This window comes from Trachemys scripta, chromosome 6 (genome assembly GCF_013100865.1).
Source record: "Trachemys scripta elegans isolate TJP31775 chromosome 6, CAS_Tse_1.0, whole genome shotgun sequence".
NCBI lineage: Eukaryota > Metazoa > Chordata > Testudines > Emydidae > Trachemys > Trachemys scripta.
In genome coordinates this window covers 19,380,710-19,397,209 of record NC_048303.1, presented here as the reverse complement: position 1 = coordinate 19,397,209, position 16,500 = coordinate 19,380,710, and the positions used below count along the sequence as shown (strand labels likewise).

The window sequence follows — 16,500 nt, the reverse complement described above, 5'->3', positions numbered from 1 at the left end:
AAAACCAATCTTGTATTTTGTTACAGTAGAGCATTTAATCTATTATTTCCCAAATGTGTACTCTGTAAAGTATGACTTGACATGCTTGTGGTCTTCATACAGAGAAAATACGTACTTTTCTTTGTGTAGCAGACATCATCAGAAACAACTGGCAGCACCGAATTCATTTTATAATGATTCCGTCTGATATCTCCCTTTGATTCTCTCTTATCTTTCTCATTTGAAGATGTGCTCCCGTAATTTGCAGAAGGTAAACTGTCTGATGGTGATTCATCAAATTTCACTTCCCACCTCACAGCGGCAGCATAAACAGTTCCAGTGATTGGTAAGACAATAAACACAATGCTAACAAACCTGGAGGAAATAAAGTTCATTACTGCAGAGTGACAATCACTTTTATAGGACACGTTTTTAAAACTGATGTCCCAAACCCTCCCATACTCACAAACAAATAGCAGCAAACGCATCAATAGAAAAAAGGCCTTTAGCACATCTGGCTACACTCACAACTGAGACTGTAGAATTCAAAGTGAAGAGAGATGGGAAAGGTGATACAAAAGAGATGGTCTTGAATTTAAATATATCTGTCAAGAAAGAATGAATTCATATTAGAGTCCCAGATAAGGCAGCTTTTTTGATTATAGATCTTAGCAGCTTGTTCAAGAAAGTAAATGGAAAGATTTGTTCCTTAAGGCCCAGACTGTATTTCTGTTTAGTACAAACAGTTTTATTAAACAACTGTCCATCTGTAGGTCCAAGCTGTAAACAAATTTTCTCTTCCAAGAATATTAAACTTTCAGCAATTATTTACTGATACTTATCATAGACAGTAACTGCAAAGATCTGGGGCAGGCTGGCAGGGTTCAAGATGAGTGTCTGGCCCTTTTTGAGGGGTTCTCTGAAGGAGCTGAGTGAAACCTGAAAATGATACTCCATCTTTACTTATTAGTTCCCACTCATAGAGCTGTCCTTTCATAGGAGCATGGTCACGTTTTTTGGCCTAGTTGTGTTTTGGCTTGTAGAGCCAGTTTGGACCCTTAGCTTGGATTCTTGAGTATGACAAGATCCTAGGTGTTGAATTTTTATAGGCCTTCACTGCGTTCCGAGCACTGTCATTTCCCCCTCCTCCCCCCGCCCCCAAAACATGTGGGGTTGAATCTGATTTTATTATTTAATATTGTTATTATTTTTGTTACTCCTACTACTATATATAACACAATTGGCTCAGATTTTTGAAGGCACTTAAGGGAGTTCAGTACCCCCAATGAAATTCAGCATGAGCTGGGTGCCTGACTCTCTTAAACTACTTAGGATATGTCTACACTGCAATAAAACACCCACAGCTGGTGTGGGCCAGCTAACTCAGGCTCGTAGGGGTCAGGCTGAGGAGCTATACAATTGCAGTGTAGATGTTCAGGCTAGGGCTGGAGTCTGGGCTCTGAGCCCCCACGAGGGGAAAGGGTCCCAGAGCCCAGGCTCCAACCCAAGCCCCAGTGTCTACACTGCAATTTTATAGCCCCACATCCTGAGCCCCAGGAACCCGAGTCAGCTGACCCAGGCCAGCTGGGAGCGTTTTACTGCAGTATAGACATGCTCTAAAGGTCCAACCCTGCTACCACTGTAGTCAGTGGAAAACTCCCATTGACTTCAATGGGAGCAAAATCAGACCCTTAGTAAATAAGAGACTATGTTTATGAAAAAATAAAACCAGTGTAAGACACACACACACACCCTTTCTGCCATGTGATTTGATCATACTGCATAGTACTCTCCCAGAGAGTTGTGGGAAATTTATTAGGGAATTATCATTCTTCCAGCACCAGTAGACACAGCCTCCCCGTTGGAGGAACACAGGAAATTTTAGCAGTGGGAAGAATATACATTTAAACTCTGAGTTAGCAATATTGGCCCCACTTCAGGAGATACAGCTCAGGAGGAGTTGGTGGCGGCTGTGGTAATTTCTGGTGGCCTCCCACCACTGGTCTGCTGGCTCAGAATAATCTGAATGCTCTTTGGCTGAGCCACACCCCTGGGATTTGCCCCCAACCTCTCTGTCCCTCACAGCTGCTCGCCCAGCAGAGGCCTACTCCATTACTGTCTGGAAAACAGACCAGCAGGGGTATTTCCTGGGCCTGGTTAAGCTGGTTTGCCAGTCACAGCACAGCAGGCAAGCCAGTGGAAAATACAGCTGGTTGAAAAAACAGGAACCAAAAAAAATAAAATATTGTCAATAGTGTTATTAGGAGGTTGGTTTTTTTTAAAAAAACGACAATGCCATTTTTGGAAAATCAAAACATTTTCAACATGCTGTACTGCCAGGTGGAGGCCAGAGCAGGCATTTACCTCCAAAAGTTTGTTTTCCTTCAAATAAAGTACTATTATTAATATTTTTTTAAGGAGAAAGGAATTGTCAGACTGGCTCAGGCCAGTGGACCCATCTAGTGCTGTTTCCTGTCTCTGACTATGGTCAGTATCAGCTGCTTCAGAGGAAGAAACCCTGCCTTAAGCAATAATCTGCCCCGCTGCCCCAGGAAAATTCCCTTCTATCCCCAATAGCTAAAGGGTGGATTATGTCAGGAGGGTTTGAATTCCTTCCAAAATGCTTGTGTTGGCTTTGGTTTAATTTTTACTGTTATAACCCTGGATATTCTTGTTATCAATATAAATGTCTAGTTCTTCTTTAAATGCAGTGTTGTTGTAGTCGTGTCTGCCCTGAAGAAGAGCTCTGTGTAGCCTGAAAGCTTGTCTCTCTCACGAGCAGAAGCTGGTACAATAAAAGATATGACCTCCCCCACCTTTTCTGTCTAGTTCCTCTTTAAATCTTTAACAGCATGTTCCAGTGATAATTCTCCATAATGATAGAAAAGTGGCCCAAGCGCAGAGAATGGCAGCACAGCTTGATATGTATCAAGTGTTCATTTTCTGTGAATATGGAAATTCAGTAACTATCAGTAGAACAGTACAATTAAACCCGAGAAAGGCCTATTAGGTTATCTAGCCCATCCTCTTCTGGCAGAAGCTGAATAGGTAATCTGTTTGGCATGAAATGTGTCAATTATAGGGTGCTATAGCCAGTGTATTTAGCTCTGGAAAGTTTGTATTTTTAACTAGACTAAGTAGCAGCTAACGTATGTAGGGCCAGACCCTCAGCTGGTATAAATCGCATAGCTCCATTGTCTTGAGTGGAATTAGGCCAATTTATACCAGCTGAGGGTCTGGCTCCAACTCTTTGCCGAGGATTGTTATGATATGGTAGTGTGGCAGTATCCTGGCAAGAGATGTCTTGAATAGAAAACAGGAGTCGCTAACATTTGTTAATAATTATTTGTAATATGATATTGCTTGGAGGCCCCATCATTATTGAGGCCCTACTGCATTAGGCACTGTACATACATAACATAAAGATGGGCAGGATCTCAAAAAGATTACAACCTAACTATATGACAAGAGTCAATGGTTGGGATCAGTTACAATGAGATCATTATGATCACAGCACACCAGCTATCTAGCCACTGGCAGTGTTTGGTAGGCAAACTGGAAGAAGTGTTAAACAGCATGGGGAGATTAAACTCATTAGTAATTCGTTATTTTGCCTGCTGCATACGACAATGTTACAAAATGTAGGGGCGAGATTAAAGTTAGCCAGGCAGTTAAAGCTGGTTAGGGTTATAGTGAGTGAGGAGGGCTTATATGGCAGTAGGGATCTGTCTGGATCCTTTCACTGTTTGTTCTCAGAGGTTGTTGGATGAAATTTGCAAAGCTACCTATGAGATCTGGACACAAAATCCCCATTAAAATTAATGCAAACTGAGTGTCAAAATCTCGTAGGTAGTTTTGAAAATCTCTGAATTTAATGCTTGGGATTTTTGTAATTTTTTGTAAAGAAAGAAGAATATTGTTTCTGGATGCTGGCTGGACTCCACCAAAACAAACTCTCAACCTCAACGTTTTGCTTTTTAAAAGGTTGATAAAAACACATGCTTTTCTTACCTAATATTGCCAACGTTGTAATGTCTTCATCGTGGCAGGAGTCAGGAACACATATACCAATACTGTAATCAAACCCTTCCTGGAAGACATAACGCTCCTTAGCACTCTGTCCAAAATGTTTACAAACAACCTAGGCTGAGAGGTAGAAGCCTAGGCAGAGGATGGACTCAAAGGGACTTAGATTCCCTAAACCCATAGAATTTCAATGGAATTTGATTCAAATTCCATTGAAATTCTATGGGTTTAGGGAATCTAAACCTTAGCCCCAGTCAATCTTAAAATCTTAAAATCTTAGCCCTAGTCAATATTTACAAGATGTCTGTGGAGAGTTAGTTCTTCATATGATTGTGTTTGGTCCTTGCTTTGGTATGCACACAAAAAAGGCACAAGGAGCCTCCAAACACCACCACTGTGCAGGGGCCTGGTCCAAATGCATTCCAGGCCAGAACCACCCAGAGTACCAGCCACCCCAAAAGGGCCAAGGAAAAGGCATAGCCATTGCCCTATCCCCCACTGTAACTGGCTAGCGGTGCTGGCCAGCAGTGGAGGGGAATGCATGTGGTACCCAGGAAAAGGTGGTGAAGGGGTAATGCTTCCCTGAGCAATGTTACACTCCAGGAGGTGTTAGTGTATCTGCCCTAAGGGGAAAGGGTGAGGTGACTTCCTATCCCTATGAAGAGCCAAAGGGATTGAGTGGGAGTCTTTGTAGCTGGTGACTCTCCCCAGAATAAAAGGCAAAATGAGGCAGCAGTCATCTAGGGTGACCAGATAGCAAGGGTGAAATATCAGGACAGGGGGAGGGGGTGCATAGGCACCTGTATAAGACAAAGCCCCAACTATTGGGACTGTCCCTATAAAATCGGGACGTCTGGTCACCCTACAGCCATCTCACCTCCCCAGAAGGGCCTGGGTGTGAGGCACTGGGGCTCAGCAGGTAGCAAGAGGGGACTCACCAGACAATTGCTCACTCACCAAGAACAGAGTATAGCAAAAGTAAAGTTTTGGAGTAGACTGTCCTACAGCCTGGAAGGGAACCGCCACAGCTCAAGCTGGCTGACCTTTCTCCCGTTCTTGCTATAGACCTGGCCTGATGGTCAGATTTGCTAAAATCTGATCCCATCATTGGTTTTGAATGAGTTTAATGTTCTTGCCAAACACTCTTCACTGGCCCAGTGTTAACTCCACTGTGATAGCCAGATTCCAAAGTGGGTGGCTACATTCCGCCAAACTAAATTCTTCCTGCTAGTTCAGTCAGTATTTCCTGTTCTAAACTGTTGTGTAGAGTTGATGTGCTGGATTCTACCAAAGCAGTGACTGCATCACAGTGATGGGTCAAGTGATCCCTTGCCTGCCTCAAATGGATTTTTGTGAGGCTTAGCTAACTAACGTTAACTCCTCCAAGGAAAGGTGCTGTAGAAAAGCAAATTATTAACATGATCATTATAATGCACTATCAGGTTCACAATAATAATTAAAAACAAACAATGCAAATGTCAGACAAAAAGCAAAATTGTATTCAAATATTTTCTTAATCATTTATGACAATAAGAATAAATAAAATAACTCTCTTGTCCAAGCAAATTGAGGGATATTTCTATTAAACATGGAGTTTGGCTAGTATTTAATCCTCACATTTTGTTTTCCATCAAAAACCACTTATCTGATTGAAGACATCAGATATTAATTGTGTATTTGTTGCTTATTAAAAAAGAATAATTCAATGGGTCTCCATCAACTGATGAGGATTTGATGATAAAATTTGCTGTCTCCTGCATTTAAGATTTATGAATCTGACTATAACAGGGTTAAAAAAAGAACTAGATAAATTCATGGAAGATATGTCCATCAATGGTTACCAGCCAGGATGGGCAGGGATGGTGTCCCTAGCCTCTGTTTGCCAGAAGCTGGGAATGGGCGGCAGGGGATGGATCACTTGATGATTACCTGCTCTGTTCATTCCCTCTGGGGCACCTGGCATTGGCCACTGTCGGAAGACAGAATACTGGGCTAGATGGACCTTTGGTCTGACCCAGTATGGCCGTTCTTATGTTCATTTTGGGTCATATTTGAACTTACAACTTATCTTTACTGTGTTTCTTATGTTGATCTTAAAAAGTATGTAATTTTTAAATTTTATTTATTTGCCTAATGTAACACATTTGAAATGTAACATGTTGACAAACAGTGCAGGTGGAATATCTCTACATGCAAGTAACAGAGTGGAGGCTGATTTACCTTATAGCAATCCCTAAAAGTATTTGTGACGGTTAAGGATGAGATTTCAGTGCCTCCAGTGTTCTTGGAAGTAAGATATTTTCAAATGTAGGATCTGATACTGCTCACGAAACTCCCACTGAAGCCAAGAGGAATTCCACATTGCTCATTTTACTGTTATTTCATCCTCTCTACTATCCCTATCTCCATTTGTCTATTTGGTAAATCTGCCGAACACCTATACTGTGACTCTCTGGAGTAGGGACTATCCTCTTTGTTACTTATCTGTACAGTGCCTAGCACAATAAGGCACCTCATCTTCATTAGGATTCCTGCTCACTGCTGTAGTAAATAAATAATAGCAAACAAAGACATCATCATCACACATCACACACTTGCATCATCTTTTACATTTTAGCTTGATTGAAAACTAACAAATTTGGAAGCCATTTTTTTGCATGTAGAATCCACTGTCTCAACCCTTTGCAAGTGCAGGATTCCTAATCAGAAATCTAGCAATTTTCAAAAGAAGCGTAGGAATGAAGATAAGTTATTACTGAAATTTAGTCAATTATTTTATGTCAATAAACTGTCAGATGAAGGCTGAGGGGGTAGTTGACTTGAAATTATTGTAATTGTGAATTCTCAGACAAAATCTATTTAGGTAGAATTTATGGCTTTGTAGTTCAGATTGTAAACTCTGTGCAACAGGAACTGTCGTTTTGTTCTGTGTAGGTATAGAGCTTAGCATGAGGTCCCGATCCACGACTGGGGCTCCTGCATACCACCACAATTCAAATAATAAATAATAATTTCCTGAATTCAATTCCAGTCATTATTTTTGCATACTGAAGGGCCTGAGTCTATATTCCTTGCATACTCAGTTGACGTCAGCAGGCGTTTGGTTTCATAGGTGACTACAGGATCGGCACCTAAGCATTTACGCAAGTTTTAGTCAACTGTAGCACACCAGTATAACATCAATCAAAATAATATAGTACTTGAAAAGAGTGTACCTGCTGCACTTGCAATTTGCAGTATTGTCCTTGGAATTTACCTGAAGGCACCTTGGCAGACAGACATTCAGTGTAGGATCCCAGTCTGTCTGTATTTCCACCAAGGATATTGCTACCAAGTTTTCCCAAAGAATCGTACACTGAAATTTCAAAACAAATATACTGAGTAAATAAAGGTCCTTAGACAAAGCTGGAAGCCATGCATCCCATAGGAAATTAACACTTCTTTAAAAGTCAGGCTGTCCAATCAGAGAACTCTTTGATAATACAAAGTATGGTACCAACCTGACCACTGTCTTGCCCTTGAACTAAAATTTAGTCTTGACCCAGTTTCATTAGTTAAGAAATAAACTCTGTGGCAACCAGAATTTTGTTTCTCAGTGTTATCAGGGGGAAAAAATCATGTTCACGCCCCACTCTGAATTGTTGTATCCCTCTGTCCATAAAGCCAGGGGTGTCAGTTACCAGAAGCCCAACCTAAAATAGCTTAAAATAAAATGAGATCTTTAAAGTCCAATATCACAGAACATTTCAAGGCTAAAAGAAATTTCTGTGTATCTCCACCAGTGACAAGCTAGGATTAACCCATTGAAATGAGGAGAAATGCCCTCTGCAGGTTTGCAAGGTGCTTCCAACATACATCATAGACAACTGCAAAATAATGTATTTCATCTGCCATCATGTTACCTTCTTAGACCTTGGTCCTATAATTGAATATGTTAGTACAGACCCACCCCCCACTCCGGAGTTCTGTGAAACTGCATGATAGAGTCTTTGCTAATACATCAAACAGCAGGATTAAAGCTTTAGTGAGACAATTGATTTCACTAGGATGCCCATCTGGGGATGGCAAACAAGATTTGATCCTAAAGGAAGGTTTAAAGCAGAGTTTCCCATAAAAGACATTCCTTGCTATAGTACTAGTGATCCCTGAGGAAAGGATGGTCCTAATGGAAGGATGGTCCAATAGTTGGGCCTCTAGCCTGAGATTTAGGAGAACCGAATTCCCTGCTCCACCACAGAGTTCCTGTGTGACCTAGTCTCTCTGTTCTTCAGTGCCCCCATCTGTAAAATGGGAATAGCATTGGGAAAATGGGAGATACATCTCTACCTCGCAGGGATGTTGTGAGGATAGGTACCTTAATGGTTGTGAGATGTTCAAATAGTATGGTAATAGGGGCCATATAATTACCATAGGTAGATAGATCACAGTTAAATTCCTACCTCTTGGATTCTATATCCCTCACCATTTATATCTGAGACCAAAATTGCATCTGTGGGTTCTTAGAAATACAGAAACAGATTAGCCTTTCCATCTCTGCTCCTAAGTTTTGTAGTGTGGTCTCTAGGTGGCATAGCCCAATTTCACCCTTGTAAACATACCAGAGGTAGAAAAATGTACTTACTCATGATTGCATACGCTTTTGGTTCCACTGCATTCAGATCAGAAAGAAATTGATTGGTGTCTTCCAAACATCTTAGAGAAACGTTTCTTACAGGAGAAGCGTAACGTATTAGAGGCATCAGAAGGAGCATTAACAAGGAGACCGACATTTCTCTACCTCTATTTCCCCTAGGCTCTTCACTTGTGTCCCTTAAATATATCACAAGATATATGTAAGGGACACTCATAATTTCACACAGGTCACAGGAAAATGTGATACTTCCTTATTCTTAATATGCATAGACACGGCATGCTTTCCAAAACAGCTGCAGAGCGACAGAAATGTGCAAGCGTGAAAAACTATTTACGCACCTACTTTCTGTTGAATAAAACAACTCTCCAGTTTCCTGTGCCCTTCCAGCCACCTGCCATCCATTAGCCATGCAGCTCAAAACTGACGTTCAGTCTGGATACTGCTTTTAACCATGTTCTGTGTGTGTGTATCTTTTTACACACACACAAACGCACACTTTAATGGTGCCAATTTAATGCTTACTAATGTAACCCCCCGTGAGGTAGAGTCGTCAGCAAAAGATGCTAAGTTCAATATCTAGTCTTCTCGTGGTTCCTCTTAACAATAAGAAACAGAAGCAGCTCGAGCCCCTATCCAGTAATCCGGGAAAATTTACCATCACCACCTTTGGGTGCCTCTAAAAGGCCATACTTCCCCACCCGCACTCACTGAGACTAGTGTATAATAAAAAAGAGCTTTTATTAAAAGGGAACCCAGCATTAATTTGGGCAAACACCACAACCCCATTCGAAAGCATGTGACCATAAGCAAACCCAACTTCATAGTGCATTGATCAGCATCCTTTGCCTCAGTTTCCCATTTGGCGGTGGGAAAGTCCAATGAACGAATGTCCCTTTAACACATCACTCCCCTCTCCCTCCGCTGCACCCCACTCACAGTTGGTGGTCCTTGGTTAGTGAAGACCCAGAGTCCAGAGGTGCATTCACGGGGTTCACCTCCCACCCTGGTGGGGAGGAGGAAGTGGCATTGAGCAATGCCTCTGCTGCTGTTGCCACTTCTGCAACAGGCTCATAGCTGCCGCTGTCTCGCTGCCACTGCCCTCTCTCTGCCACCGCTCATTGGCACCACGCTCTGCTGCTGCCATCACTAGCTGCTGCTGTGAAATCACATTCGGAGGTTCCACCACATAACCCAGCTCTCGGTGATTTCAGCAGACAGTGGGGAACCTCGCTACCAGTGCAGTTTGTGTTGTCCTTCTCCTGTCTCACACAAGGTCAAAGACTTAGCCCCTAGACTTGTTCAGCAGTGAGAACCGTGCTAGGAACCACTACCTGGAAACAAGAACTCTTAATTAAGCCTAATCAACTCTGTCATTAAATGCTAGAAAGGGACAAGTCAAATAGTGACTAAGACTCTTCAGGTAAACTCCACCCCACCAGGTAAGAACACCTATTCTCACCCACTCTCCTCTTCCCTGATATTTGGCATCCCTACCCTCTGCTTAGCGAGAGAGGTTCAGTTGAGGGTGACCCTCTCAATCAGGACATGCTAAGCACTGTTCTGCTACCCGTTACTCGTACAATAAGGATAACAACATTTCATTACCCCTGCATTCAAATACTAGAGTGATTTGTAACTCAAAACCAGCCAGAATTGATCATTTTGGCAAAGCAGCTCCATCATGCTGCACACCCAGGCAGTGTCTAGGTAAACATGGTCTTCTCCTGAAGTCTTTTCCCCCAGTGTGCCACTAGATGTCAGGGGAGACCCTGCTTACACTGTCGCTGAACTGACAGTGCTAAAGAATTTGGCCCAGAACCTCAAAGATAGGAGTTAGAAGCCTACATACCTGTGAGGATCTAGGCCTGTCTCTCTATCTAGGGAACTTATATGTCCCCCATTACCGTAGTATCTGAGCACCTCACAGTCTGTAATGTATTTATCCTCACAACATCCCTGTGAGGTAGGGAAGTATCCCCATATTTACAGATGAAGGACTAAAGCATAGAGAGGCTAAGTGACTTGCCCAGATCACACAGGAAGCCCATGACAGAGCAAGGACCCAAATCCAAATTTCAGGCTAGTGCCCTAAATAAACCATCCTTCATCTTTGTATTTAGCTTGGTTTTAATGCTTTACATGAGTTATGATCAGATTGCAATGCTCTCATTTCCTAACGCAAAAGATGCGGCTATTTAACTGAAATTAGCATTTCTACATCATTTTAGGCGTCAGGTTTCACATTAGCAACTTGTGAATGGAGCAACAGTGCGAAATGTGTTGGCCAGGTGAGTTTGTAGCAGCACTGACACAGTTTTGACCGTGAATCTGCTGCTAAAAGACAAGTAGAAACCTGCATCTATACACAGGGGGCCATACATAAATTAAAACATCCCAAACTGTTACTTGCATATGAAGATTGAATGTTGCTAGTTGGCTGAGTTAGCATGTTACCTCATGTGATTAGTTAGTCCTACTGGGCGGGGGTTGGTGGTTATCATTCTGCAACTGTAAGTTTAATTGTTAGGGCAGCTAAAGCTTTATGTACAGGCATTAATGGTAATTTAAATCTAAATAAATACATGGAATAAAAACATTTTGCAACAGGCCATTGTGCAAATCAGATAAAGAATCTGAGGCTCTCCCCAGTTTCTGGAGGGTTGTGTGCATTAGGACTTACATAAATCTTTACAAACTTTACTCAATAGTTTCAACAACTCTTTTGTGGTAGGTAAGTAATATTAGCCCCATTTTACAGATGGGGGAACCAAATGAGCACAAGATGGGTAAGTGACTTGAGTAAAGCTAGAGAGGGAGCTGGTGTCACGTGGGACTGGAATTCAGGAGTCCCTTGCCCTCTGTGATTTTGGGTGCTTCAATTTGTGGGTGCCCCACTTCTGACCCCTCAGAAAGAGCTGGTTTTCAGAGGGTGGGTGAGCACTTTTTGAAAAATCAAGCTCCTTCAAGGTGCTACATATCATCACTAGTCATTTTTGACAACAGACACATTTACAAACCAAAGAAAATGTTCTTACCTCTGTTACTCACAACATAGCTTAGCTCATTGAAACTGAAAGATTATGTTTCAAATTCAATTTACTTTCCACTGCTTATGTTCTTTGCTTTCATTTTGCATATCACTTATTGAACAATATAAATTAACTAGTCAGCTTTATTCTCACAATCTGGAAAAGGGGGTAAACAGGTAAGTGGCAAAGTTTGCAGATGATACAAAATTACTCAAGATAGTTAAGACCAAAGCAGACTATGAAGAGTTACAAAGGGATCTCACAAAGCTGGATGACAGGGCAAGAAAATGGCAGATGAAATTCAGTGTTGATACATGCAAAGTAATGCGCAATGGAAAACATAATCCCAACTATACACATTAAATGATGTGATCTAACGTAGGTATTACTATGCAAGAAAGAGATTTTGGAGTCATCATTGATAGTTCTCTGAAAATGTCTGTTCAGTATGCAGTGGCAATCAAAAAAGCAAAAAGAATGTTAGGAACCATAATGAAAAGGATAGATAATACAGTAAATATCATAATGCCTCTATATAAATCCATGGTAAACCCACTCCTGGAATACTGCATGCAGTTCGGGTCATCCCATCTGAAAAAAAGACACATTAGACTTGGGAAAAGTACAGAGAAGGGCAAATATATATATATATATATATTAGGGGTATGGAACAACTTCCATATGGGGAGAAATTAAAAAGACAGACTGTTCATCTTAGACAAAGAGATGACTAATGAGGGAATAACAGAGGTCTATAAAATCATGAATGGTGTGGAGAAAGTGAATAAGGAAATGTTATTTACCCCTTCACATAACCCAAGAACCATGGGACACCCAATGAAATGAATAGACACAAGATTTAAAACCAACATAAGAAAGTACTTCCTCACACAAAGCACAGTCAACCTGTGGAACTGATGGCCAGGGAATGTTGTGAAGGCCAAAACAATATCAGGGTGCAAAAAAGAATGAGATAAGTTCATGGAGGATAGGTCCATCAATGGCTATTAGCCAAGATGGTTAGGGATGCAACCTATTGCTCTGGGTGTCCCTAAGACTCTGACTACCAGAAAACAGGATACTGGGGTAGATGGACCATTGGTCTGACCCAATATGGCCATTCTTATGTTCTTTACCTCAGCATATGGTGGTCTTGGTCTATGGGTTTCAGTGGGAACTGGTGTGGGAGAAATCTCCCACTAGGCCAGAGAGCAGCAATGGTGCTACATCTCCATTACTGCTAGTACAGCTCTGAGACTTCATTAAATCCCATAGTTCCTGCTTCCCCAATCCATGGGGGCAATGTTCCAGGGACCTGTATAGCAGTAGAAAGCTTGAAAAATGTTCTGATATCTATAGAGCATTTTCATACTATATCTATTGTGTATAAATAAGCGTAACAAGTAAAAGGGGCCTTAATTTCAGAACATATTGCTCCCAAAGGTTATAAAGCCCATGTATCATGACCATAATAAAAAAGTCACAGTGACAGGCATGATGAACTCCAAAGTGCTTCCTCATGAAATGTAAAATCCATAACTGCTCACTAAGGAGCTCTTCTATTCTCTTATGGTTAGAGTTATTGTTGTCACTTGAGCATAGAATAAATATTACCAGTAAAACTGTGTTAGGTACATAAAATCTATAGAGAGGAAAGTGTAAGGGATTGGATTGGTTAGGAGCTTGATAATTGGACATACTATCAGGATCCCAACAAGGCCAGTCAGAACCAAGAGTCAGAGCAGGGGCAAACCTGAGGCTGGGAGTAGTGGAGGAGTTCACAGTCAGGCCAGGGTCAATACTACAGTTCAGAGTCTGAGTCAGATTTCAGGGTCCCGGTCAGGAGGCAAAGTCCAAGTCAAGACAAGGTCAAAGCCAGGAGTTCAGGAACAGAAATGGTCATGGCAGCTACAGAAGACCCACACTATTGCCTAGACGCTTCCTAGAATGCCCCAGGGGTTTATATAGGGTGGGGAGCCAATGAGAAGCCACGAGGCTGCTGCCTGTCAGACCCCATGAGGTGGGACTTCCCATGGTGTGTGTCCAGAGCAGGCCATGGAACACAAGGTGATTACAGCTGTCACTGGGTGGCAGCCTGGCAGCTCTGCAGGCCTGCGTTCTAGAGCTGGGGGGGGTCTTACATATAGAGCTTTTCACTGGCTTAAACTGGGCCCAAGTTGTAGTGAGCTAAAGTTGTTGCTGGATGGAGTACAATGTAGGTAACGTGTTTGGTAATCCCAGCCTAGTATCTACATCACAGAACCCCCACAACAAACTAACATTGATTGACAACCTTACTGCAGCTTCAGAGGGTATGTCTATACTGCACTGTGGGCCTGCTGACTTGGTGTTTCCAAGCCTGCTTTTGGACATCCAACTGCACTATAAATCTGGGCATCCAATTGCTGGGCCTGGATCTCCCAGTCATGCTAACACATCCGTACTGCACTACTCAGACCGTCTGTCTCAGGTCTGCCACTTGAGCTGCAGCCCCACTGCAGAATGATGGGGATTAGACCCAAGTCAGCAGGACTGGGGCACTGACCCATCACCCTAGCAGGGTCCTAGCACCTGGGTTCTGAGTGCTTGCTGACCTGATTCAGACTGATTTGTGTGTGGACAGAAGGGGTGCTTGGATTCAAACCTGAGTCAGAACCTGGGCTTAGTGTGCCGTGTAGACATGCCCAGAGATGCCAGGGTCTGAATGGACATGAAGACTGACATTTTCCTTCGATCTTAAGGGTGGTCCCTGCAGGTCAGAGCACATTTTCCAGGCAGTGTTTGGTTACTTACGTGGTCACCACACATACAGTACCTGTTCTGTAGATAACACATTTTATTGGGCCTGTCTATATGTACTACGCAGCAGTAGTGCCAAGTATAAACCCTTCAGTTTTGATCCTGATCCTACTGAAGTCCCTGAGTGTTTTGCTATTGATTTCAATGGGTGCAGGCACTGGCCTTTAAGGAGACTAAAAAGAAAATTAAGATCAAATGAACTTAGTTGCTTGTCTGATCATCATGTCCTCAAACTAAACAATGAGGATTTTAGTGGCTGTGTTTTAATTTCCAGGATGAAGTAGAAGGGTAGTAGGAAAATACAATATACTCTGATCCCACTATGTTCCTTACAGCAGTATGAACATACTTCACACATGCAATTGAAAAAATAGAGGGGGAACTGCCCAAGGTAGGAAGAGAAACTTGCATGCTGGATTGTACCCTTTTGTTTGTAGCTGTCATAGGAAAATTACAGATGACACACAGTATTTTGATGTTTGCAGATTTTCTTTGGAAATAGGGTCAAATTATACAATTTGCATAGCAATCATGAGTGGTGGAGAAGGGAAGATCAAAGTGAGGGGACACACAAAATCCTATTTAAAATTGCTATAATTTATAATATCATATTAAGAGCTTGAAAAATTCTCTTTTTTCTACCAGTTTAATTTTCCATTTGGACAAAATGAGTCCCTCACCCCTCACAATTCTGTTTCTTATGAAGCACAATGCAGTAGTAAGTGAGCATACAGGAACAGACCCTTGGGACTTGTGTACACTGGGAAAATATACCAAAAATTTCCCACATGTTCTAGCATGTATTGGATTCCTATCAGGGAGACTTCTCTAGACCCTGCAGGGGAGTGATCCATCTTTCACACCAGTCTCTGGTAGCAGATGCCTCTGATGTTTGAAGCCTCCCACCTCATGCCCACAGCTGCTGGAAGGGAGAGGAGTAGGGCTGGTTGGAAAACAATTCCATTTTGCAAAAATATCAAGGTTTCAACATTTGTTTTTGTTCTGCTACAGAATGAAAGTGAGATCTTTCAAAAAATTTCACAAAAGAACACCCCAGAATAGCTTATAGCTTGGTGGTCAGGGCCCTCACCTTGTATGTCAAAAATACAGATTCAAATCCCTGCTTTGTCTGATTCAGAGTAGAGACTTGACCCAAAGTGTCCCACATCCCAGGTGAGTATCATAACAATGGGGTAATTGAGTAAAGCTCTCTCTCTCTCCAGCTGTGGGGGTCCTTACATCGCTTGAGGCAGTCAAGGACTCTGGGAAACAGCCACATGTTTGGATAGACTGTGCTTGTTGGGCATATAGATGATTCTGAACCTGGCTTGGAGACATTGAGAGTGAAGCCTGGCGTGACCTAGAAGTTGCAGACAAGACCTTGGTGGGTCTGAGTTCTCTGCTGCAGAATAGAAAAGAGACTGGACATTGTGACAAACCTGGCTGTAGGTAGGCATGCCCTGCTGATTGTGGAATCCAGGACGGCTCCAATGAAGTTGGTGTGTTGGACAGATGTTAAAGTGGAGTTCTCTATACAGAGTTGAAGGCCCAGGGGGTGGAAGAGAGCTAGGCCTGATTGGTGACAGACTGAACCTCAGAGAATGGAACAACCCTTGAGGGACCAATCATACAGGTAGGGGAAGACAACTATTCCCATCCGTCAAAGATGACTGTGACTACTGAGAGGACCTTTGTGAAGTCTCCCGGGGCAATTGAAATAGCAAGAGAAGAACCGTGACTAATGGGGACGAGCCCAACTATGCAGGGGAAGGAACAGGAAGAGAGAGGGTGAAAGAGCTTGGGACTGCTAAGAAGCAGTAACTTTCTCCCAGCCAGCAGAATTAGCAGCAGACTGCCTCTGAAAGCCTATTAGCCCCCTTGGAGGGACAAGCGAGGTAAACAGACAAAAGCTCTGAGGCTCAAGGGCCTTTGGACTCTTTTTAAATGTATGTTTACAGTAAGGTGACCATATTTTGGGAACCAAATCCGGGGCACACAGGGATGGGACCACAGCAAAGTAGCCAAGACTGAAAA

At 42.5% G+C, this 16,500-nt stretch overlaps 1 protein-coding gene across 1 annotated transcript in view; it reads right to left on the bottom strand.

Annotated features, from left to right (window-relative positions):
- LOC117879093 (O-acyltransferase like protein) overlaps positions 1-8,774 on the bottom strand; it is a 33,940-nt gene extending 25,166 nt beyond the window's left edge. Inside the window, exons 1-5 of the mRNA XM_034774047.1 lie at positions 8,627-8,774; positions 7,221-7,360; positions 3,991-4,069; positions 446-584; positions 116-354 (exon numbers count right to left, since the gene is read on the bottom strand). Of these exons, the coding sequence (XP_034629938.1) occupies positions 116-354; positions 446-584; positions 3,991-4,069; positions 7,221-7,360; positions 8,627-8,774 (745 nt within the window). The remainder of the gene's footprint in view (positions 1-115; positions 355-445; positions 585-3,990; positions 4,070-7,220; positions 7,361-8,626) is intronic.
- Positions 8,775-16,500: the final 7,726 nt, after the last annotated feature.